At 37.7% G+C, this 27,005-nt stretch overlaps 1 protein-coding gene across 1 annotated transcript in view; it reads left to right on the top strand.

Annotated features, from left to right (window-relative positions):
- Rasef (RAS and EF-hand domain containing) overlaps positions 1-26,238 on the top strand; it is a 73,234-nt gene extending 46,996 nt beyond the window's left edge. Inside the window, 7 exon segments of the mRNA XM_028873946.2 lie at positions 1-138; positions 230-374; positions 6,225-6,306; positions 7,514-7,628; positions 10,933-11,052; positions 15,384-15,460; positions 22,854-26,238. Coding sequence (XP_028729779.1) covers positions 1-138; positions 230-374; positions 6,225-6,306; positions 7,514-7,628; positions 10,933-11,052; positions 15,384-15,460; positions 22,854-22,959 — 783 coding nt within the window. The 3' untranslated portion in view covers positions 22,960-26,238.
- The last annotated feature ends 767 nt before the right edge of the window (positions 26,239-27,005 follow it).

Genomic DNA, 27,005 nt, shown 5'->3' with positions numbered 1-27,005 from the left:
GTTCCTGATATAAGAGATGAAGAAGCATTTGATTCTGAAAGTGTGGCCTCTGTCTTACACTGGAAGCCACGGGGTTCTGTTGGTGAAGGCAGCACTGGTAGTTCCTCCAGAAAACCCATCTCAGCTCTTTCACTTCAAGTAGGTATCATCTGAGATTCTTTTCTTCATGGCATGTTACTTAACATGAAAAACGGCTCCCTTCATCACCTGTGTGGCTGTTTCCTTCTAGACAGACATGGTGGACAATAACTCCAAACCCATATCTCAGAAGGCTTACAAGATTGTGCTTGCTGGAGATGCTGCCGTGGGGAAGTCCAGCTTCCTCATGAGACTCTGTAAGAATGAATTTCAAGGGAACACAAGTGCAACCCTAGGTATGGCTCTTACCTTCAGTGATAGAAAAATTACCATCTCTAGCTTGATTTCTTTTCTTTCAGAATTATATGCACAGATACACAGATTAAAAAACCTACATATTCATTCAGGTACACAGACGCTGTGTGTGTTTATGTGTGTGCCATCATGGTAGAATAATCCTTTATTTTCACCAAAATCTAATAAAGAAATTGACTGACAGTGGGAATCTTTGTAGACAGTGGGATCAAACAAATCCTATTAAGACATAGTAGATTCTTTAATTCCACACTTATTTTTCAAGCCTTTTGTGGAGCACCTGGCACTGCTAAAGTGCTGAGGTGCACAGTGAAGAAAGCTAAGTGAAGCTCAACTTTCACCCCAATGGAAATACGTGGACCAAAATGAATTTTAAAAATGATATGTGGAAAGAAGTGTGTATTTCCATTGTTGGCTAGGGACAGCGAGCCTTCTGACCCTTAATTTTATGTTAAGAACTCAATAACCATGGAAAATTTGAGATTAAGTCAAATTCAAATTTGTATTTGTGTTCCTTTCCATATGTCCACAAGAAAATGAGTTTATGTAGCAATAATTTTTCTTTTCCTTTTCTTTCTTTCTTTTGGCCTTTCTTAGTCTTTTTAATCTTATTGTATTAGTTAAGGTTTTTATTGCTGTGAAGAGACACCATAATTACAGCAACTCTTATGAGGAAAACATTTAATTGAGGGAACTAGAGGTTCAGTCCATTATCATGGTGTAGAACATGGTGTTGTGCAGATGTCATGCTGGCTACATCTTGGCTTGCAGGCAACAGGAAGTCAATTGACTGTAACACTGAGGGAAGCTTGATCAAAAGAGACCTTAAAGTTTGCCCCAACAATGACATACTTCCTCCACCAAGGCCAAACCTCCTAATAGTGCCACTCCCCTTGGGGGACTTTTTTTTCAAACCAACAAATATATTTTTTGGTTAAATTTTTTTAAATCATATCTTCCCCTCCCTTAACTACTTCCAGATACTCCTATTGCCCTACCCACCCAATTTCATCTTCTCCCTCCCTCCCTCCCTCCCTCCCTCCCTCCCTCCCTCCTTCCCTCCCTCCCTCTCTCCCTCCCTCCCTCCCCTCTCTCTCTTTGTGTGTGTGTGTGTAAAAGCCATGGAGTTCTATTGTGTTAAGTTACTACTCCTGGGCAGAGGCCTGCCCTGGAGTGTGGGTCATATATGCAGTAACACTCAATTGTAGAAAACTGATTTTCCCTTCACCAATAGATATTGATTACAAGTATCTTCATTGTTAAGAGTAGGAACCCTTGTCCGGTTCTCTCACTGCTGCGACCCCATCTGGCTTGAAACTATGTAGATCCCATGCCTGCTAATGTAATCTCTGTCAGTTCATATGTTCATCAGTCCTTTTGTCTCTGGAAGACACTATTTTCTTGGAGTCATCCATCCAATATGGCTCCTAAAATCTTTTTTTGCCTCCTCTTCCACATAGATTAATGAGCCTGGATCTCTTTTAGGACCGAGTGCTCCAAAATCTCTCACTCTCTGTGTCTTGTCCAGTTGTGGGTCTTTGTGTTAATTCCCATTTACTGTAACAAGAAGCTTCTCTGGTGTAGGGTAAGCAAGACACTTATATGTAGGTATAGCACTACGTCCTCAGGAGCCATTTTATTGTTATGTTACTTTAGCATATTGAAAGTGTAAAAGCAAACAATCACATAGAAGGGAAAACATGGAATATTTGTTTTTGAGGGCCTGGGTTATCTCACTCAGGATTATATATTTCTAGAGCCAACTATTTGCATATGAATTTAATAAGTTCAATTTTCATAATAGCTAAATAATATTCCATTATGTAAATGTATGTGATTTTAATTACCTATCCCTCAGTTGAAAGACATTTGGCCTGTTTCCAAATTCTGCTTCTTATGAATAGAACAGCAAAGAACATGTATGAGCAAGTATCTCTGTAGTAGGATATAGAGTTCTTTGGTTATATGCCTAATAATGGTATAGCTCTGTCTTGAGGAAGATCTGTTCCCAGCTTCCTGAACAACCACTACATTGATTTCCATAATAATGGCTGTACAAGTTTGCACTCCAAACAACACTGAATAAGTATTCCCCTTTCCCTGTATCCTTATCAATATCAGCTGACATTTGTTTTATTGGTCTTAACCATTCTGACTGGATAAGAGAAATCTCAAAGTAGTTCTCATTTACTGTTTTCTGATGGCCTATGATATTGAACATGTCCTTAAATATTCTCAGCCATTTGCATTTCATCTTTTGAGAACTTTCTGCTTCATTCTGTATCCCATATTTTAATTGAGTTGTTTTCTTGATATTAAGTTATTTTTAATTCTTTATATATTCTAGATATTAATCTCCTATCAGATATATAATTGGTAAGGATTTTTTTTCTCATTATGTGGGCAAAAATGGCAGTGTTCTTACAGTACAGAAGTTTTTCATGAGGTCTTATTGTTAATTGTTGGTCTAAAGGACTGTGTTGTTGATACCATGTTCCGAAATCCTTTCCTGTGCCACTGAAGTCATGCTTATTCCCCATCTACTCTTCTATCAACGTGGGGTATCTGGTCTTATGCTAAGCTTCTTAATCCATTTGGAGTGAATTTTGTACAGGGTAATAGTATGGATCTATTTGCAATCTTCTACATGTAGCTATCCAGGTTGACCAGCACCATTTGTTGAAGATGCTGTCTTTCCCCCAGTGTGTATTTTTGGTTTCTTTATCAAACATCAGATTTCCATAGGTGTGTGGACTTATTCAGTTCAATTTCATTCATCAATGTATTTATTTTTATGCTAATAACATCCTGTTTTTCTTTGTTGTTGTTTGTTTTTTTCCTCTGTGTAGACATGATGTTTTTTAATACTGTAGCTCCAGCACGATTTGAGATTGGAGATAGTGTTACTTCCAGCAGTTCTTTTATTATTCATAATTATTTTAGAGATCTTATGTTTTTGTGTTTGTATATGAAGTTGAAGACTATATTTGCATTTTCAATTTCTGTGAAGAATTGTGTTGGAATATTGGTAGGCATTGCATTTAATCTGTAGATTGCTTTTGGTAGAATGGCCTTTGTCACAATACTCCCACCCATACAAGAATGTCAGAGGTATTTGCGTTTTCTAATATCTTCTTCAATTTATTTCTTCAATGCCTTAAAGATTTTATTGTACAAGTACTTGCTTACTTAAAGTTATCCAAAGATTTTTTTTTTTTGAGGCCGTGGTGAAAGGTACTGTTTCCTTGATTTCTTTCTCAGTCTGTTTTTCATTTGGATGTAAGATATTGGGCAGTGTGTGTGTATGTGTGTGTGTGTGTGTGTGTGTGTGTGTGTGTGTATTTTGTGTCTTGCTTCTTTGCTCCTTAGCTGTATTAGTTTCCTGGTGGAATTTTTAGGGTAACTTACCTACACTATCATAACAGCTGCAAATAAAGATACTTATCACTTCTTTTCTTATTTGAATGCCCTTGATGTCCTTAATTTGTCTTATTGCTCTAGGTAAGATTTCAAGTCCTATGCTAAATGTGTATAAAGAGAATAGACATCCTTGTCTTGTTTCTGATTTTAGTGGAAATGCTTTGTGTTTTTCACTGTTGAGGATGTATATTTGATGCAAATTTCTTTTATTATATTGAGAAATGTACCTTGTATTCCTAATGTCCCCAAGACTTTTATCACAGGTAGGTGTATTATTTCAAAGTCTTTTTCTGCATCAAATGAGATGATCATGTAGTAGATTATGTTCTTTGATTTATATATTGTGAACCATCTTGAATCTTTGAGATGAAGCCAACCCGATCATGATGGATAGCTAATCTCTTTGATGTATTCTTGAATTCAGTTTGCAAGTCTTTTCTTGAGAAATTTTGCATTTAGATTCATAATAGATATTGGAGTATTTCAGTCTGAAAAGATTAACTACACCCAAGAGGCCAAAATGAATAAATGATCCCTGAACATTATAATATATCAGAGTGGGGGTAGGACACAAAGCAATTCTCAACAGATATCAGAAAGTTGAAATAACATCTTGCATCTTCTCTGACTGTCATGGCTTAAGGATACTGACCACAACAGCAACAGCAAAACAGAAAGTATACAAACTGATGGAAACTGAACAAGTCAGTACTCAATGAAAATTGGATGAAGGCATAAATCAAGAAAGAAACACCTTTTAGAATAGAATGAAAATAAAAACACAACATACCTAAATCTCTGGGACTCAGTCAAGGCAGTTCTAGGAGGCAAGTTCATAGCACTAAGTGCCTACATCATATACTAGGAGAGATCTCATAATAATAACAACATACCTGAAGGCTATAGAAAAAATCCAAAATAGAAGAGGAGAAGAAATAATCGAGTTGAGGGCTGAAATCAGTGAAATAGAAACAACAGTATCAAAATTACAAATTCAGTGAATGAAGAGTTGGTTCTTTGAGAAAATCAACAAGATTGACAAATCTGTAGCCAAATTAACCAAAGATGAAAAGAGAGATGATCCAAATTATAAAAAGAGGGGAAAGCAGGAGATTACAGTAGATACCAAGATAACTTAGAGAATAATAAATTTAAAAATCTGAATTCCAGGGCTAGGAAGACATCTGGATGTCTCCTGAGACATTGAGAAGCATGTACTGCTCTTGCAGAGGGCCCAAGTTCTGTTCCTAGCACCCATATCAGACAGCTCATACTTCCCTGTTAACTTCAGCGCCAGGGTATCCTACACTCCTTCTTGACATCTATAGGCACTCACACACAAATGAAATAATAAGATATAAATATCATAAAATTAAAAAAAAACTTTATTCCACCAAACTGAAAAACCTAAAAGAAATGGATGAATAATTTCATATATACAATCTACCAAAGTTAAATCAAGATGAAATAAACAATTTAAAGACCCCTAGAACCCCTAGTGAAATAGTAGCAGTAATTACAATCTCCCAACCACAAACAGTCCAGAGTCAAGTTAATTCATTAAAGAATTCTACCAGATCTTCAAAGAACTAACGCCAATACTCCTTAAATTATTCCACAAAATAGAAACTGAGGGAGCATTTCCTAATTCTTCTTACCACTATTACCCTGATAACAAAACTACACAAACAACAACAAAATGAAAATTTTAGTGTCATTTTTTTTCAAATTTACATAATAAACAGAAGGTGTCTGAAGTATACTAATTATCATTTACTTTTCTTCATCTAAGGAGTTATTTAGACAATCAGAAATGATAAACCAAATTGATTGCCTACACCACATTAGACATATCTGTAAATTTATAGTTCTCTGATAAACACTTTAAGAAAACAAAAATGAAATTTCACTTCAATTTAATTTATAAAATAACTAAAGTATTGTTTTGGTTGCTAGAGACCATGACACACATGTGTATATGAGTTTGTGTGTCTGTGTGTGTGTTTATCACACACATATTCACACACACATAGATATACATGTATATGTGGGTACAATAGTCATATGTGAGCATCCATGTACATATACATATAATGTTATATGCATACATATGCTTGTATAAATAACATGCACATAACATACATGCATGTGCATGTACATACATTTTTATAGTTTTGCATGTACACATATAGGATTGAGTTCAGTCATCTAGGAAAAAAGAACTGAGATTGCTCTATTCCATAGAGTCAGTTGTACCTTAGGTCAGCAAGACTGCAGATAGTACATCCATATCTACATATGTAAATTGACTTATTAGAAGCTTGTTCTTTGAAGGCCAAGTGCATTTCTTTCTACTTTGGCTTTGGCTTTAGACAAACCTTACAGAATTACCTGTGCTATATCTATTTCAGGAGTTGATTTCCAGATGAAAACTCTGATTGTAGATGGTGAACGAACAGTTCTTCAGCTCTGGGATACAGCTGGGCAAGAGAGGCAAGTGCTTTTCATAGTGTTTTGAAGGAAAGAATACAAATAAAAGTCTCATAGGGTTGACTATACTATTTATATTCAAAATATATTACTGTGCTTGAAGATTCGTATTTGTAATTGTAAGGTATATGTAATACCAATAAAGCTTATCTTTCCAACATCTCCTCCCATATGTTTGTATCATTTGTAAGAGAAGAGAGCCTTTGATCTTCTTTTGAGCTGATGTTTGGTTGTGGCTGCATGCTTTGCCTTGGAGAGGAGGCAATATTTCTGAATACAGTGTCACTGTGAGGGGTACTTAGTTTTGAAGCACTACGTGATGGTCAAGCAGACCCTACCCAATATACTTAATTGAAGGGCAATTGTTACACAAGATAAGTGGCAGATAAACTTCTGGTCATGCCATATCTTAGATTTCTTGCCAATGACCAGAAGTATGAAGCATAAATTTTAATTTTATCTAACTCACTGTGGGTCAAAATTTTCTCAGTTGTGAAATGAGTATGTTTGAAGGCCTGGGTCTGTACTGTTTATTGCACTAAGATTCAGTGATGACCATAGAGACACAATTTGCGCCTGGTCACTGCAAATATTACCTCACTGTTTTCCTCATTTTGGGCCTCTTAGAGATTAGGCCATAGGCAAAAACCAGCATACATCTAGGTTCCTCTGTTCCTATTCCTTAATATATTACCTCCTTTCATTTAAAAAACAAAACAAACACAAAAACCTCCTCCTGCCCTTTCAGAACACAATTCTCCAGCAGACTGGGCATTCAACCATTTTGCATATTTGTGTCTTTGCACATGTGTATATGGGAAGGTTCATAGGTACATGCAAAGGACATAGCTCAATATCAGATTTTTTTTTTTTCAGGCACTCACTGCCTGGGTTTTGAGACAAGTATTTGGTTTCCCATGTCTGTTTGCTGGTTTCTGGGGATGAACATTTTTTCATTATGCTTTCACCATTGTTGGGGCTAAAGTTTGTGGTTAGGAGACATTCTTGGAATTTTCAGATGGAGAAAAGGATGGGCTTTCTCAATGATCACTAGACCTCTCTTAAAGAAGTTTATCGGCAGTCTTTGCTATTAAGGCTTTTCTTTGTTGGAACTGGTTATAGAAAATAAAAGCTAAAGGGCATGTGGGAGATGAAGTACAAGGCAAAGACCAGATGACAGGTTGATGCTGAGCTTTTGCTTTTTTTTCAGATTCAGAAGTATTGCCAAGTCTTACTTCAGAAAAGCAGATGGAGTCCTACTGCTGTATGATGTTACTTGTGAAAAAAGCTTTCTGAATGTACGAGAATGGGTGGATATGGTTGAGGTAAGGATTATAATGAAGAAACAGAAGATGCAAAGGAGTCGTGGACTGTCTTAAGAAATGCCATCGCTTTTTGGTTTGTTGTTTGTTTGTTGTTGCTGGTGTGAACGTGATTAGGAGCCACTGATCTGTGCTCTCAGGAAGACTGACAATTTCCAGTGTCAATTGGCAACCTTTCCAAGATGGATTCTCAAGTTGAAGACACTTCTGCAAGTAGCTTCTGGAAGCAACTTTTGGATTCTTTGCTAGATAAAACATAGGAATCTGTGTAATGAAGTGGAAACATGGACACCCAGAAAAGCAACTTTTACAAACATGGAAGTAGTGGGGTTGCATGTACAGTGTGTCAGGAATTTTAGAAACAGCTGAGACACTACTGGGATGTTAACAGGGCTAAGATCCAAAGTTAAGATTATTCTAGTTGTCATGTGGAAATATTTAGAAATCACAAGATGTCTTGGAAATATGAATTGGCATTTTTAACATGTGGGATGGGTGCCTTTTATGTCAAGATGACTATGTCTCCACTAGGACCTTTCATATCATTTGGTTTCACAGTCAGAATTTGTAAAAGTACTGTTTACTGCCAGTTGTTACTAACAACAGGGTACTCTCTAGGAAATATAAACTACTGGTAAATATTACTTCTCAAGTAAGTAATACCAGCTGTATTTTAAACATATTAAGTTACAGGCTGAAGACTAGTGTTGTCTGATCTCAAGTGTGCCTGTGAATTAATGTTTGCTTCCTGAGTACAGAATTTATGGAAAAGATGTTGTGTGATTGGAATAATTCTTTGGTGGTGAAACATAAATATGTCTTGTTTTATCAAAGCATCATATCTTGAAGTCACTATGAATGCAATTAAAATTATTCACATTTATGTAATATTTTACTTGATAAAATTATCAATATATTACATTTATTTCTCTAACATCTGAAAAAATAAGAAATAAGCAATTTTTACATATTGTGAGAAATCTGAGGCATAGAAAGTATATGATACTGCTTGTTTTCATAATACTAGTATGTAGGGATGGAATGGAGTCATAACCTCTTGACTCAACATTGGCCAGTACTTTGATAAAGTACAATAGTGAGTTACAAATGAATAGCAGTTGCCTTGAAACTAAAGGAAACCTAAGGAGCTTGTCTCTGCAAGAGAGCCTTCTATGGAATAGAACTCAGTGGTCTAGAGCACTGAGTCCTGTGCCAAACATTTTATCATTAATATTTGGGGCTTAGTCTCCATTTTCAGGCTTTGTGTATGCTGAGAAAATGCTCAGAAAGTGGTAATTCAAAAGGCAAGGTCAGCCAATGAGGAAATGTCCTTACATTAAGTGAGACACTGCAGATGCATATTACAAATGAGCTTTTCAACCACCCATATCACTTTCTCATGGCACCAGAAAAGGAAGAAAATTGTATTCAAGATGAATCACATTGCATTTGAATTTCACTATAGAAAAAGAATGGCCAGAAAGAGACTTCCTCATGGCTCTTCCTAAGATGAGGGACTGAAATTACACAGTCCCTATTAATTGGCTTAAAGAGAGTGTCACCATTACTAGTTGCAGACATGGATAAGACAGCAATTAAAGGAATTGTACAGCGAGTAAATGGTGTGCAGGAAGTGGCAGGCATTGCAGAAGAATAGCAAAGGTGGAGCCCAGGCCTGTGATAAGGCAACAGGACCAAGGGGACCTCACAGAGAAAGTAGTGTTTACATCTGTACTTGAAAGGATGCTACATTCTATTTATATGACTTTAGGAAGTTATTTAGTTAGTGTGGGGGCCCAGAGAGGCTCCCTAGTAAGGCCTTACTCAAGATCAGAAAGTCTGAGCTTCCTTTACCCAGCAGGGTTGCATAATAGGAATATTTGGCCAAAGGTGTGGTTACCAGGTGTTACTTCGACCTTGAGAGGGGGAGGTATTTTGCTCCTCCCCTTGCTGATGTATATAAAAAGCCCATCATGAATAAACTCAGGACTGCTAGGTATTGACCCAGGGCCCCTCAAAGCTATTGTGTGTCTCTATCTTTCTCTCCATCTACTACTATATTTCCTATCTAGCATCTTTCAATTCCTCACTTCCCTCTTCAAGGGACCCTTTAATAGATCACAACTTGACCTCAACACTGGGCCACAACAGACACTCAGCTCCTTGGCTAGTAGTGTGACTATTTGTTTGTCTTCACCATGAATCCTGAAGAGATCACTAGAGAAGATGAGTATCTGAATGTGTGGAACAATTATGGAGGAGGGCCATGTGCTCCTTGCTCTCCTTCACATTAAATACACTTTTATGCCTTAAGTCAAAGATGAATGTCAAATATAGTCTCATGTTTGTCTTTATGTCTTGACCCTGTATGAGAAACATACCAAACGAATGAGCATGTCATTTAAGCACTGCAAAGTTTAATTTCCAAGTGTTTGTTGTGGAATGGCTGCTTATTGTAGCTAGGAACCAGAAATGTGTGTTTCTGTTCTGTCATGCATATCACATTTTTTATTTACATCACAGCCTTACAAGGTGAAATATGCTCTATGAGACCCTTACCTCCAGACAATGGGCTCCTGGCCTCACTAGTGGTTCTGAGATCCTGTAGAAGTCTGCACACACTTATTGGATGGCTTTGGAATATATGACTTATGACTATTTTCTTTGTTGTAAACTAGAGTAGTGAATGTGAACTTTGCACCCCAGTCTTCTACTAGGATAAATGAAGAATGATCTATAATTTGCACCTGGGATAAAGCAGTTGCTGTAGAATGAACACTGTTTTAAGGAGAAGGTGTTACCCTACATCATGTGGACATTCCAACTGAACAGAATTCTGTGGTCATGCCACTGGGTTGTATAGTGATTGTAGTATACTGTGCACTGTGCACTGTGCATATGACTAGTCTCATACCCTTTACCTTTTTTACTATCCAAGAGTGGAACATTGCCTAAGTGGGGCAATACAGCCACACTGGGACCTACCTTTCAGCTTTACATGTTCTTACTTCATTTCTCTGAATTGCAGACTTCTCATTTACAAGTGAGGAGGAAGGGTAATTGTACTTCAAGGCATGTTGAGTTTTAAAAATATTATTTTTAATGTAAGCAATTTGATTGTTGCAATTAGCAGTAAGACATAGATAATCAAACTAGCTATGTATTCTGTTCTACATCTATAAATGATTATGGATAATAAATTTGGCACTATTAGACAAATGGACAATGGCACCTACTGGTACCATTGTGACAGCACTATAATTGGTTCAGTGTTTGATGTATGTCCACTTCTTTTCCTTCCTGGTAGGATGGAGCCCACAGACCTGTTCCTATCATGTTAGTAGGAAACAAGGCTGATCTTCGTGATACTGCTAGTGCAGCGAAACAAATGTGTATCTCAGCATATCTTGGAGAAAAACTGGCCATGGTAAGAGTGGGGTGTGTCCAAAATGAGACAATATCATGGTGGATCATTGTTCTCAGAATTGAAAGCAGTCCTTCCCTGTGTAGTTCACTGCACTGAGACTGTCCTCACCCCATGTTGTATCTCACCCTATATTGTATACTGTGTTAGAGACAGTCCTCATGCTTATGTAGTCCATTGTTTTGGACACAACCCTTACTCTTGTGTACTTTACTGTGCTGTACACAATCTTCACCTCTATGTCTCACACTTTGTTAGAGATAATTATTACCTTTAGTAGTTCACTATGTTATACACAGTCCTCACTCAGTGTAGTTGGCTGTTTTAGGTACAGTTCATATCTGTCTACTTCACTGAGAGTGTGAGTTGAGAAAGTCATCTTCTCTTCTCTAGTTCCTTATGTTTGAGAAAGTACTTTCCCCCTGTGTAGTTCATTGTGTTGGAGATGTTTCTTATCCTGTGTTGTTAACAATTTTGGACACAAATCTTATCACTATGTAGTTCACTATACTGGAGACATTTCTTACCCTATATATTGCATTTGTTGGAAACAGCTCTCACTCATGTTGTGTACTTCAACATGGTAAACACAGTTTGTGGTGATATTGTGTCCCCCAATATATTGTGCACTCTAATAAACTTATCTGGGGTCAGAGAACAGAACAACCACTAGATAGACATAGAGGCCAGAGAATGGTGATGTGTGTGTGTGTGTGTGTGTGTGTGTGTGTGTTGTGTGCGTGTGCGTGTGCGCGCACACGCACACACACACACACACACACACACACACCTTTAATCCTAGCATTCTGGAGGCAGAGATCCATCTGCATCTCTGTGAGTTCAGAGCCACACTGAAAACAGCCAGGCTTGGTAACACACACCTTTAATCCCAGGAAGTGATGGCAGGAAGCAGAAAGGTATATAAAGCATGAGGACCAGGAACTAACGTCTTGTTAAGCTTTTAAGCTTTTAGCAGCAGTTCAGCTGAGATCCATTCTGATGAGGGCCCAGAGGCTTCCAGTTTGAGGAAACAAGATCAGCTGAGAAGTTATGGAGGTGAGGTTAGCTGTGGCTTGTTCTGCTTCTCTGATCTTTCAGAATTCACCCCAATACCTGGCTCTCAAGGGTTTTTTTATTAATAAGACCATTTAAGATTCGTGTTGTAAAAGTTCACATCTCTGTGTAGCTGACTGTGTTGAAGATCTTCAACTTGTGTAGTTCTTGTGTTGAAGAGAGTCTTTATCTCTATTTATTTCAGTGTGTTGGAGACTGTCCTTATCCTGTATAATTGACTGTGTTATGAACTATCCTTAGCTTGTGTTGAACTAGCCCTTACTTTGTATGATTGACTGTGTTAGATACAGTCCTCATCCTGTGTATTAATACATAGTAGTAAAGACTGTGTCCAACACATTGTATTGGACCCAGTCTCCTACCCCTTGTCCTACACTTTATTGGAGATAGTTTTCACCTTGAGTAGTTGCACACAGTCCACACATTGCATGGTTTTAGGGACAGTTCATACTTGTCTACTTCATGCCTTACCCCTTGTAGTTCACTATGCTTTATTCCTCACCACTGTATATTACACTGTTCAGAGTCTGAGCCTGTAGTTGTTGGTGTTGGACATTATCCTCATCCTGTGTAGTTGACTATTTCTGGGATAGTTCTCACTCTGTGTAGTTCTTTTTGTTGGAGACAGTTCTCAAGCCTACATAGTTCACTGTAGTGGATTAAGTCATCACTCCTGTGTCTGGCTGTTTTAGGGAGAGTCTTCACCCTGTGTGATTGACTCTGTTGGGAACAATCTTCACTCCTTATTCTTCAGGAGACAGGGTCATTCCTTCCTCTTTGTATCATTCACTTTGTTAGTACAGTGGTTACCCATATTGTTCTCTGACTTGGGAACAATGAATTTCACTTTGTTGGAGACAGTCCTTTGCCTGCATACTTTATTCTCAGGAGCACAATCTTTTCTTCTGTATATTTACTCATTTTGATCTCCAACATGACACTTACCTCTTTCATTCATATGCCAGGAGTTTTCCCTGTAGCCTCTTTAGACCTAGGATCTTGGCCTGGCATCTATTAGCGCCAATCTGAGTTCTCAAGTTGCTTCCTTGTGCATCTTTTGACTTACTCTTGAAATCTTCAAGATTTACTTTACTTCTTCCTATCATATATAACCATAAAGAGTACTGTTTGTACTACACATGTGTATTTGTGATTTGTATAGATTTCTTTTTGTCAGTTTGCTTATGTAGACCTAGTAGAATCTTTTCTCTGTCAGTGCTACAGAGTAGCTACCAAATCCTTCCTTTACACTATATGGTAATATTTAATCCTCACCCAAGGATGTTGCATCCATAATTGTCCTTTATTGAAAGAATCTGTCTCCATCTTGCTTTACAATGGCATACATACATAACTGTTAGAATTGTGGCAAGTGCAAAAAATAAAAAATAAAAACCAAAAAACTATGGGGTTTTATGACAGGGAGACCTAATAGATACTTTTCAGAAGTAGAAACAACTTAATGACTATCAAAGAATCCAATACAAAAATAGGAGCTGAAGTGAGGTAGGCAACCTAGCTCTGAGAAGAGCAAGTGTGAAAATCCTGAGATCAGTTGGAATTTATGCCACTGGAGAAATACAGGGAATGCCAGGTACCTAGAGATTTATGGGGTAAAGATATGATGCAAGGTAAAGCTTGAAGATTGCCTCAACTTGAGATTAAGCAGTGTATGGTTGGCTGTGGAAAAGCATTTGAATATTGCCTCAAAAAGGATGAGAGTCATTTGAAGGTTAGAAGCAGAGGAGCAACTAACTATGCAAGGGCAGCTAAGGGAGTTGTCTGTGCAATATTTCACTTGAGCAATGCAGGAGCTCTGTACTCTGATGGAAGAAGCTGAGAGTATGATGGAAGAAGCCTTGGCCACTGGACCAAGCAAACACACCCTTTTCCCCTCACCAAGACAGGTTCTTGCTATGTAAACAAGGACTTCCAATTGACCTGATACTGCTAACATTCTTTTGATAGATATGTAATTCTTAAATGACTACCTTAAACTGTCATTTTCATCTGTCTCGAATTTTTGAAGAGAATATGTGGTGTTATGCACTTGATTATTGTAAATGAAATTGTACCACAAATTGTTAGAAGGTCTTATTAATAAAAACAAACCCAGGGCCTGGTATTGGAGTGAATGCTGGAAGATCAGAGAAGCAGAACAAGCCACAGTCACTTCACCTTGCTAATTCCTCTGCTGATCCTGTTTCTTCAGACTGGATGCCTCTCAGCTGAACTGCTTCTCGAAAGCCTGAAAGCTTAACCAGGCTAGTTCCTGGTCCTCACACCTTATATACCTTTCTGCTTTCTGCCATCACTTCCTGGGATTAAAGGCTCACTTCCTGGGATTAAAGACATGAGTCACCATGCCTGGCTGTTTCCAGTGTGGCTTTAAACTCACAGAGATCCAGATGGATCTCTGCCTCCCAAGTGATAGGATTAAAGGCAAGTGTGCCACCATTTTCTGGCCTCTGTATTTAGTGGCTGTTCTGTTCTCTGACCCCAGATAAGTTTATTAGGGTGTACAATATTTTGGGGAACACAATATCACCACATGAAATTTTGCATTTTTTAAATATAAAATAAAAATCTTCAAATCAGGAACTATTCCTAGTATTATTGTGTTTAGGCTGGTTTATTTTGTTTGTTTGGGGTAGAGTCACATGTAACAGGCTGGATTTGGAAGTCTGCTTCACTTGCCTAGTGCTGGTATTCCAGGCACACTCCACTCCATATATATATAGTTTTTCTAGACAGGGTTTCTCTTTGTAGCACTGGTTTCCTGGAACTCACTCTATATACCAGGCTGACCTCAAACTTGGAGATCAACCTGCCTTTGCTTCCAAAGTGTGCCACTGTAACACAAATTGCTAAACAGTTTTATTAATAAAAAACTCATAGCCAGATATTGGGGTAAGAGCTGAAAGATCATCGAGGCAGAGCAGCAAGCCACTAGTTCTTACCCCTACGAAACTCTCTGCCAAAAGAGAAGGAGCTCCTATCTCTACCCCACCTTATCATTTCCTCTCTCCACCCCGCTCTAACACTTCCTGTCTGTCTGTACAGACCTCCAAACCTCTGTGGTTAACTAGTAGCTAGCTCCTCCTCTATGTTCAGGCAAGCTTTATTTGTTAGAGCACAAATAAAAATATCACCACATGCTACCATACTTGGCTAGGAAAAAACATTTTAAATATAATAACTCAAGTATCAGGAAATCTAACCAAAGCCTTCACTGAACTGTGTGTACTTATTTTCTACAGACCTATGGGGCATTATTCTGTGAAACCAGTGCCAAAGACGGCTCCAATGTGGTTGAAGCTGTTCTCCATCTTGCTCGGTAAAGTTTGCCTTGTGTTTAGAAAAAACAATTTTTCACTGACCTAATGGATATGTCAAATTCCTTCCTAATAGCATGTAGTTAAAATATCTCCTGTAGAACATAGTTCTGTCTTTCATGGTAAGGAAAACAGTATATGTATCTATTATAAAATCTAGTAATTCTGCTTGTTCATTGTTGACATTAGCTAAATATTTTTATTACTGAACAAAAGAGATGTAGCTGCAGTATTTTTTGAACATTTTGTAAAATTTCATCATGAAAGGTGATACTTGACTTATAGAGTCATCTCCTGAAACCAAAATTTAAACACAACAGGCTGTTATTAGCCTAATTGTTAGGAAATTTTGCTGATCAACTAGGGTAAAAATAGCAAATTACATATCATACCATTTGGAATCACTGTCTGAATTGCTCACTTTGTAATTATTAAAAGAAGGCAGTGGTGTGGAGAATACATAACATTTCACATGTGAATTAGAATAAAACTCATCATTAGAAGACTTACATAAAAACATGTATGTCAGTTCTTCAAGTATTAGATATGCTAGCACTATTTCCCTGATTCATATTTTCTGCTTGATGTGTTCCTTGGTCAGGTTTCTGTCAACTTAACACAGATATTTCCATTTGAAAAAGGGAACCTCAACTGAGACAGTACTCCCACCAGATTGATCTGTGGGCAAACCTCTGGGACATTTTCTTTATTAATGATTGATTTGGTACAACTCTGCATACTACCACCCCTGGCCATTTGGTCCCCCTGGCCATGTGGTCCTGGGTTATATAAGAAAATAAGCTGAGCAAGCCATGAAAACTAGCAAGCAACATTTCTCCATGGTATCTGCTTCAGTTTCTGCTTCCAGGTCACTGTCCTGTCTCCTATGATGGCCTGTGGCATGGAACTGTAAGCTCAAAAAAATTTTTTTCTCCCCAGGTTCCTTTTGGTCATGCCGTTTTATCACAGTAATAGTAACCCTAAGATAGACATTTGTACCAAAGAGTGGACTATTGCCAGGACAGACCTAACCACATTGTTTTGGGCCGATTGTGAAAGGATTATGGAACTGAACTTAAGGCTAGAAAAATCTTTGATGTTCAGAACTTAATGAGTTATTCTGTGGGAGTTTTGAAGAGAAAATTGAGAGATACAAAAAAAAATACAGATGATAGGCACTTGGATTTTGAAGTAAGTGTAAGAGGGAAGTTTTGGAGTTCTTCAAAGACTTTATTGGGACTCTTCATGTGGTATTTTAAATGGAGACTATATAATCCTTGTCAGCTAGGGCTGAATCAGCTGTGTTTGAGAAGAGACCAGAAGCACTAAAATGGAATCTTTGCTTTTTTGGGACTATCAACACTGGTCAGCTGGAGCTGATAAATTAGTGATGATTACTAAGAGACAAGTACTACTAAGATAAAATCTTCTGTGTTTCCTTAGGGTCAGCATACAAAAGCCCTGGTCCATAGGTGGGTTGAGGCTGTATTTCCCACTTATAGCCAAACTTGGTGATGTCTCCCAGGTGGTACTGGGTTTTTAAAGGATGAAAAGGTCATGGAGAGCATCTGAGGCTTGGTATTATGAAAGGCCATGTGAGGCCATTGGTGGGGGTGCAGCCTCACCTGCAGTTAAATCCCCAGGATTGAAGGGATTGGAGAGAAATTTAAGCTTGGTACCATGTGGCAGGGCAGGGTCCCTAAAGTAAACTCAGAAGAATCTGTTGGTAAAAATGGAGCTCAGTTGCACAGAGACTCAGTATTTTGGAGATGCCAGTACCATGGAGTCACCATCAAAGACCAAAGAACCTTCAGCTTGTAGCTGGCCTCAGCCTATGAGCCACACTGTTTGTGTGTGATAGAGCTTAGACTGGGCACATAACTTTGAAGCCCAGAGGAATGGGTTTCATAAATCAAACACTGAACTTTTCCTGTGGCTTTGCTTTGATCTAATTGTGACTGCTCTGGTTCTTCCATGTTGGAGTAGAAAAGTATGTAAATTATTTTTTGTTTACAGGATTCTACAGTTAAGAGATTTGGAATTTTAAAGAGACTTTGAGTATATCATAGAAACTTTGAATTTTGAAATTTGTGTTTGAATTTAAAGACTTTGGTATTTTAAAAGTTGAAATGTTTTATATTGTAATATTAATATTGAGATCTTGGAAACGAACAAGAAAGGAAAGGTTATGATTTAACAGTAGTGTGTTTGTGTTTCAAGTTGAGAATGAGTCAATTTTCCTTATTAGTTTTTTGTCCACCTGACACAAGGTAGACTTTCCTGGTAAGAGAAAAGCACAGTCGAGAAAATGCCTCCATAGACTATGTGGTAAGCAAGCATGTGGAGTGTTGTCTTTATGAGTGACTAACTTGAGGGGGCACAACCCACTGTGTGTTGTGCCACTCCTGGGCAAGTGGTCCTGCGGTGGATAAGAGAGCAGGTTGAGAAAACCGTGGGGTGCAAGCCAGTAAGCAGTGTTCTCTGGCTCCTGCTTCAGTTTCTGCCTCCAGTTTCTTCACCTGACTTGTTTGGCTGATGGACTGTGGTGTGGAACTGTAGGCTAAAATAAGCCCTTTCCTCCCCAAGTAACACTTGTTCATGGTTTTCTGTAAGAGCAACAGAAACCATAACTAAGGCAGTCTGTCACTAATGGAAGCATAATTTCTTGCTGTAATGAAGGAGTTATGTATCTACTAAAAGGGAAAAAAATCCACAAAATTTAAATAAGGACAGTATTCTCTAATTGTAGACAAACAACTACATAGTTTTCTGCATGCAGTTCTTTTTCTGGTGATTTTTGAATTCATGTAAGAATAATTAGTGTGAAAACTGACCTCTCGTTTTCCTTGCTACATTTTAATTGGTGACATAGATTTATAGCACCTGGTAAGTCAGACTCTGATCAGAATGCTTGGAGTGTGATCTAGGAACAGACTTGAAAAAATGAGTAAACAGGCCTCAGGTCTTCCATAGGTCCAAGAAACATCTGTTTGTGGCAAGGAACAGCAGGTGTCCTGGGCTCAGACTTAGTGTCATTGAACAGTTTGGGCATTAACAATGGTCTAAGGACTCCCACCTCAGCCAAGGAAAGAATCTGCTTAAAACAAAAAGCAGCATTGACATTATATGTAACCTAGAATAGGCAGAAACAAGCACAGAGTCTTTTGAACATGTGGGGTTTTGTTTGTTTTGACCTGAGCTAATGTTACTGTTGGCAGAAAGCAGCCATTGCCACACTTTTATCTGCTAAGTCAAATGATGACTCTGTGCTTTTGGGACCATTGGGAGCATCAATTTCTATGTCTAAATAAGTTACATATAGTGAAGGAAAGAACCCACACTCCTTAGAGTGTTGCTGGGCCAAGGCTTAGTAAGAGCTGGCATTGTACTCGGTCTCAGTTTCTACACTTGTGACATGTTGTCATGATGACCAAAACATGTTTAATTGTGGAGCATTTCAATTATTTTTTTTAAATTATGTATGCCTATTTGGTAAAATCTATGCAATATTCCCAAACCTGTAAAACTCCAAAATCTGAAAATTTCTGGGCACAAGCATTCAGCGAAGAAATACTTATACCCTGTAAGTGGCAACAAGCTGCTGCCTCCATATTGGAAGGGAGTAGACAACCTGACTGTAAGTCAGACTCTGATCAGAATGCTTGGAGTGTATCTAAACAACTTGAAAAAATGAAAACACAGTCCCATAGGTCAAGAAAATCTGTTTTCAAGAACAGCAGTGTCCTGGCTCAGACTTAGTGTCATTGAACAGTTTGGCATTAACAATGGTCTAAGACTCCCACCTCAGCAAGGAAAGAACTCTTAAAAAAAAACAATGACATTATATGTAACCTAGAATAGCAGAAACAAGCACAGAGTCTTTTGAACATGTGGGTTTTGTTTTGTTTTGACCTGAGCTAATGTTACTGTTGGCAGAAAGCAGCCATTGCCACACTTTTATCTGCTAAGTCAAATGATGATTCTGTGCTTTTGGGACCATTGGAGCATCAATTTCTATGTCTAAATAAGTTACATATAGTGAAGGAAAGAACCCACACTCCTTAGAGTGTTGCTGGGCCAAGGTTTAGTAAGAGCTGGCATTGTACTCGATCTCAGTTTCTACACTTGTGACATGCTGTCATGATGACCAAAACATGTTTAATTGTGGAGATTTCAATTATTTTTTTTTAAATTATGTATGCCTATTTGGTAAAATCTATGCAATATTCCCAAACCTGTAAAACTCCAAAATCTGAAAATTTCTGGGCACAAGCATTCAGCAAAGAAATACTTATACCCTGTAAGTGGCAACAAGCTGCTGCTTCCATATTGGAAGGGAGTGACAAAGTGAGACTCAAAGTTCATTCTTCACAAAAAAGCTTTATTTATTTATTATTATCATATTTAGTAGTAGTAGTGTAATAGTATTAATTATATGTGTCATACATGAGTGCTTATATATGTATGTGTGTGCATATGATGAGCGTTTGTGAGTGTGGACATGCACATGCCATGGTATACATGTGTAGAGTTGGCTCTCTTCCACCTTCACATGGGCCCTGGGGATCAATCTTAAGTTCTCAGGCCTGTATGAAGGTGCTGTACTTCTGAGCTATCGTATGGGCTCTCAAAGTCCACTCCTAAATGCAAGCTCTGGAGTCATCTGTACATTCCTGCTTTATTGCAGACCTCTCTAATCTGTACAATTAGAAAGTGGACTGAATAAAATGGCCTCAAAGGTACTTTTCAATGTTAGAAGTCTGTATTTCTGTGAAATGGCCTTCATTCTATTAAATAAGGTCACAATTTAGTGCTCAGTTGTCTTGTGGGGCCATAGTAAAGTCACAAGGATAGAGTATCTTAGTCATATCCCAACTATAGGTTCAAGTCTTTTTATGTAAAAAGAAAGGAAAGACCATTGCTGTTTGGTCTTATGTGAGCTGCTGTTTACAGTGTAGCATGGACACTAGCTTTACTTAAACAGCTGGTGTTCAAGGCTGGAGAGATGGTTCATTGTTTAGTAGCACTTTCTGCTCTTTCATAGGACCTGGGCTCAGTTATTCATGTGCTGGTATACAGCTGTCTGTAACTCCAGTTCCAGGTCTGATGCCTTCTTCTGGCTTCCACCAGCAGTAGGCACATGTGTGCACCAGCATATGCTGGCAAAATACTCATAAATAAACAAAAAATAAAATAAGTCTTTTTTCCCCTCAAGACAGGGTTTCTCTGTGCAGCTTTGGAGTCTGTCCTAGAACTCACTTTGTAGACCAGGTTGGCCATGAACTCAGAGAAATCTGGCTACCTCTGCCTCCCAAGTGCTAGGATTAAAGGCATGCGACACCACAGCCCAGCAAGTTTATAAAAACCAACAACTGGTGAGAAAAGACATTTTGATGGAATGGTCATCTCAGTCCTGTGACAGTCAGGCCATAGCTGTTTAGTAGGCTTTTAGGCTATTAAGTCAGACAGACTTCTTATGAGTCACTTACTGTTGTGCTATTGTTGTTTTAACTTTAATTGACCTGGCTTAGACCTCTAGTTTTTTTTGTCAGTATGTCTTTAACATAGGACACACCTGCATTTTTAGTATATTCAAGAAACTGAAGGCCAGATGAAAGGTGTCGGTGCATATGTTCCCCTTAATATTTATTTGCAGGCCTAATAATATGTGCATTATTATGAAGACTTGATGTGTGTACAGCCCTGTACTAGATTCAGTAAGATATTAGCATTATAGCTAATAAAATGAAAGTGTAAAAGTTGGAGCCATAATACACAGCTTCAATTAAAGCCTAGTCACATAAGTCAGTCTTGATTCAGTTCCAGTGCCAGTGGCTTTTGAGAATCTTTGATTCATTAGTGTTTGTATGTCTCTTGAATCTATACTTCACTTTCTCCTTCTCTTGGAACTAGTTGAGTATTACAATTTCCTACTTAGGTGCAAATGTTTGTGCCTCAGATTTCCTCCATCATCACTTTATTTTATATATATATATATTTGTTTGGTTGTCTGATTTTGCTCTTTCATTTTTTTCCCCCAGTGCTGGAAAGGGCCTTGTGTGGACAACTTCTCAACCACTGTGCTACACTCTAGTTCTATAATATTTATAACAAAAACTGCAGTTTCTGGTTTTGCTCATAGTCTATACCTTGTACTTTACATAGAGTGTAAGGTGTCCAGGCTCCTTCCCATAAGCCTCATGGCCTCACTTTACCTACATCTCTACTTGAATCCACTTTTTTTGTGTGCAAATTTATAATAATTTATAGACACAGCAATCTTTCTGTCTAGCACTATCCAAGTTCTTTTAGGCCTTAGCCATTGTGCATGCTGTTTCTGAATCTAGAATTCCCCTGCTGAAGTGACACCAGGTGAATGTCACTTCTTTTTTTAAAATTAATTTAATATTTTTTAGAGAATTTCATACTTGAATACTATCTTTGCCTTATTTATAATATTCCTTCTTCCTGCTCCAACTCCTCCCATGTCCTCCTGACTCTCTCTCAAATCCATGTCTTCTTTAGTTGTTTTTACACACACACACCCCTGCTGAGCCCTTTTCATGTTGTTTATATATAAATATATTTAGGATCGACCACATGGGGTTGGATAACCTATCATGGAGTTCATCCTACCTCAAGATGAAGAGATATAGGCATTCAATGGCTTCTAAAAAAGGGGATCCCTCAATTTTTTTTTTTTAAAGAGGCTGTCTTAGTTAATTTTCTATTGCTGTGATAAAACACCATGACAAAGGCAACTTGTAGAAGGAAGAATTTTAGGAAGCTTACTGTTCCAGAGGCTTAAGAGCCCATTATCATCATCACAGCAGGGATGTGTGACAGCAGGTAGGGATGGTGACTAGAGATGGAAATGGAGCTGAGTGCTCTCATGTCAAATCTTAAACAGGAAGCAGAGAGCAAACATGGAATGGTACCCAGGTACCATTTTGAAACCTCAAATTCTGCTTAGAGTGACATCCTCCAGCAGAATCCTTCACCTCTAAATTTACATAAGCAGCACTACCATCTAGGGACTAAGTTTTCACATACGTGAGAATTTGGGGCACATTTAATTCAAACAATCCCAGGGGTTCTTCAGTATCAGCATCTCTGAGGAGGACCTTGGTTCCTAGAAGACACTATATAGGTGTATTAAGTACAAACCTGTGACCCTGTAATTGTTTATCTAGATATCAATCTCTCCCTCTGAGCTTTTGTAGCTGACAACCTGTAATTTAGATATAGATGAGACTTTTTTTTTTTTAAATGGTAAAATTATCAAGGTTTTGTATTTGGAAACTGTGATAATTTTCCATTGTCCTGTAATTAATCTCCACAGGTAAGTAAACAAATGGCTTACTTCAGTTGTAATCTTTTTCTCCCATCTCCCAGGGAAGTGAAGAAAAGGACAGAGGATGATGACAGCAGATCCATTACCAGTCTAGCTGGGTCCACATCCAAAAAGTCACTGCAGATGAAGAACTGTTGCAATGGCTAAGCTCCGACTGTCTTCAGTTCATAAAGTCCTTGTTTCTAGAATACTGATTGTGGGACACTGGTTCTCAATGGAGTGGTGCGTCACACAACACCAGCCTATGAAGAATCACAGCCTGGCAAATTAAGCTGTGCTCGCCTCTTCTCAGGAACCTTGGGCTTTCTTTGTTCTATCTCAGTGAGTTATTTGGGATGTCTACCCCTATAGATCACGAAGAGAAAATGTGTTAATGTTTTTAATATGATATGGCAAAATAAAATTACATTCTCAGAACAAAACAATTGAGAACCCACTTATAAAATTGCTTCATAAGAAAACTGACTTTGTAGTTAACCTGTGACAGTGTTTACTTAAAAATTTCAACACAAACGCATAATACTTTGTTTTATGAAATTCAGTGTTTTAATACAAAGAACAATGGGACAGGTAGTATATTTTGTATTATATCTTTAAACCATGGGTGGTATAAGATAGCATGAGTATTTTCATTTGGAAAATCGGCTTTGCTATTCCCTAGCGTGATAATGTTGGGTATGTCCAGGCCACATTAGATCTCTTCCCCTCTGTAAAACAAGGAATTAGTCTCCAGTGCCTCTTGGATTTTCTAGCACTTTAAGAAGCAGGAAGAGCACAGTTGTTCAGTTACTAAGAACCCTGTTAATTATATGTTTTGATAATGAGGTATTGGTTTTTTTAAATTTCTGAAGTAAGAATAGAATTTATTTGAGAAATTAGAATTATTTTAGACTCCAATGTAAATAAAAAATACTTCTCATGAATAAATGAAGGTATGTTTGAAAAAATGTGTATAACAAGAAAATACAATTTCAAGACTACTTGTAAAGTCTGTGGTTTAAATTGTGTGTAAAATTTTAGTGAAGTTATGTATAATACATACTACTGAAAGAACAATGCCACAAAAATATATTCCACTTAATAGTTGCCAGAGGCTGCGGGTAGTTGGTACTAATGATCAATGTGCATGTGCCTTCTTAGGAGTATGGCCACAGTCTTCTGAAATTAGGTGGGCAGTAGGAGTGGCATAATTTTAAATCTGGAAATTTCGTATTTGGAAAGGATTAATTTTATGAATGTGAAATATGTTTCATAGAAAATACAATGGTACCTAAAGTAACAATATTTTACCAGATGAATATATTGATGCTTTTTCACATTGCCCTGTGATTTAGAGCATTATCTACAACATAGTGCCAGTTCCTCAGCCCCTAACTCCAATCATTAATTTCCTTCTTCATGAACAATGGGAGATTGTTATTAGACATGGCTTTGGAAAGTGCTGTATTTAAAGGAGAATTGGCTGTAAAAAGGTGAGGCTGACCTTTAGATAATGTGACTTGTGACTACTCATCATCCAGGACATGATTAGTCTTGCTTTTCTCCTGGAATTTGCAGTGCTTCCCACCCCTTCTGACAAAAATGTTTTAAGAGGCAAAGGCCTCACTATCTGAGCCAGGATGGGCCAGCAAAAGGGGTTTCCAGTAGCCTGAGCCGATTAGATTATTCTTAGCAAGAGACTTAAATATTTTGGTTCATCCAGCTCTCAGTTTTGGATAGCTTATCCAGAACATAAATAATACTGGTTACTTATGCAAATTGTATTATGTATGTTCAAACATTTCTTTCTTTTTTCTTTTTTTGAATTAAAACAATTCCCTGGACTGGCAACTTGTCTCAGGAAGTAAAAGTACTTGTTGCCCAAGCTTGCCAACCCCAAATTTGTGCCTGAACTTGTAGTGGTGGGGAAACTGAACTCCTGAAAGTGGTTCTCTGACCTTCACACATGTGTGCCATAATGACCAAATGATACGTGTACACATATACACAGAGCAATAAATACTTCTTTTTAAATAACATTTCTTTTAAACAACCTTTTGTGCCTTTGATTTTTGTTATCAAACTTCAACTTTTTTGAGCTTCATTTTTTTCCTAACTGGGAATTGACTAGGTACAGTTATCCCCAAGGCCACATACCTTATCCCAAATAAGAAAATTCAATCTCCAGTAACTACAAACGAATGGCTATTTTATGTTTAGTGGTTTGCAGCCCCAGTTAATAGGTTACATTCCTGATCAAGAAGAATACTTTGTGAGAAATTGACACAGATGACAAGTGTGAGTAGTGATTATTTTTATAACACGTGACACTGTTAAGTTTGCCATTAGTGTGTACCTTACAGACTGAGGATCCTAGACAAGGGTGAATCTTACATATTACTAAATGATACGTGTGTGGCACTCACTGAATAGACTGTGTTAGCATGTGTGTTACCATGTTTTCTTTATTTCCCTCATATATTTTTTGCTTCTATACTCTTTAAAAAACACAAAAGGATGTATTGTTAATATAGTAGTTCTGTCTGGGGCTTTGCCTCTGGTTGTGGGGCCAGAACAGCTGTGTTGACCAGAATGTTGTCTAGGTAACTTGAACAACAAGTCAACGTCTTCAGTGATCTGAATATAAAATATTCAAATTAGAGGTTTTCATCTCTGCTTAACAAACTTGTTTAAGGAAAAGCAATTCAAAACTATTTTTTAGCTGACTTTCTGGGAAACTATATTTTGATCTCTCAAAAGTGTTCCCAAATTTAAAGTATATTTTAAGTAAGGACAAAATATTTTCAGTTTAAGCTTACTTTGAAATATTCGCACATTTCTTTCAAGTAACTTATATTGCATCCCTTTTTCCTTAGACAACTTTTAAAATCACAATGATGATATATATATACCTTTTAAGTGCACTTTAACATATTAGATAATATTTTAATTTCATTATGGAAAATAATGTTGGAAAAGTAGGCATTTTTTCACTGTTACCTTTGAGGCCTGTTCATTCTCATAATTTATTTTTCTTTATATGGTATTTTACAACATTTGATTTTTAATACTATGTGTAATTTGAATAAATACAGACTGTCCTCCCTCTTCTAAAGATAAAGTTGAGGTTAAGGGTAAAGATTTATTTTCATATTTATATGGTGATTAGCCTCAGTATATTTTTTAGGCTTTTGTTGTATATATATGTATAAGAAATTATGTATATGGCAGGTAAACAACTGAGAACTGAATGAGTGTTATATGGTTTTGATGTTTATGGTTTACATTTTTCATAGTTTGAGCTGTGTTTGATTTATGCTGTTTGTATATTTTCAAACCATCAATAATGATACCACAAAGTATAATTGCATAGCCATGCAAATATCTAAGGAGCTACAAAATTTGTGCCTTGTACATGCAATAAAGTATTCTTATTTTGGCCCCTGAGCAGTTTCCTGAGCTTTCCTGTGAGGATTCTGAAGTGTCTGCAGGAGACAGTGTTTCTGCAGCCCTCGTCGTTTTTGGGCATGGCATTCCTGCAGTGGGAGAAAAAACATGGTTGAATGTGTAGCAGTTGGTGCCTCAGAAGAGGGCAACAGGGAGGTCATTGAGGACACTCGAAGACCAGTAGTGGGGATTTTGTAATAGCATTACCGGATGTGCTATATCCATTCTTTCTAAGAACATTTCTGGAGAATTTTATATATTTGCACCATATTTACATTTTTACTCCCTCTCTTCCCTTTGACTCCCCTCATGTCCTCTCCACTTCATGGCAACTTTCATGGACTCTTTTGCTTCAGTTTTTTTTACACATAAACACTCCTGTTGAGTTTGTGGAGTGTTGCTTTTCTGTGTACACACTTTTAGAGCCAAACACTTGGTATTGGATAACCTATCAGGTTACTCATCCCTTGAGAAGACTGAATCTCCCTCTCTCGGCAGTTATTAATAGTCTATAGCTTTTACCTATGGGTGGGACCTTGTGAGATTTCATCCACCCATATTGAGATGTCAACTGGTGGTGTCATTGTGACAATCTTGTTCAGATGATTATGACATTAAGAGTTAATGCGAAGAATTTCCTGTCGTATCTAGAAAACACAATCTTGCAGCAGACAATCTGGATCTCTAGAGTTTGGAGTCCTTCCATCCCTCTTCTGAAATGTTCTCTGAGCCTTAGGTGTAAGACTTGTATTATGTATGTATCAATT

Source organism: Peromyscus leucopus, chromosome 2 (genome assembly GCF_004664715.2).
Source record: "Peromyscus leucopus breed LL Stock chromosome 2, UCI_PerLeu_2.1, whole genome shotgun sequence".
Taxonomy (NCBI): Eukaryota; Metazoa; Chordata; class Mammalia; order Rodentia; family Cricetidae; genus Peromyscus; species Peromyscus leucopus.
The sequence above is the reverse complement of the archived record's forward strand: the minus strand, read 5'-3'. Positions and strand labels throughout refer to the sequence as shown.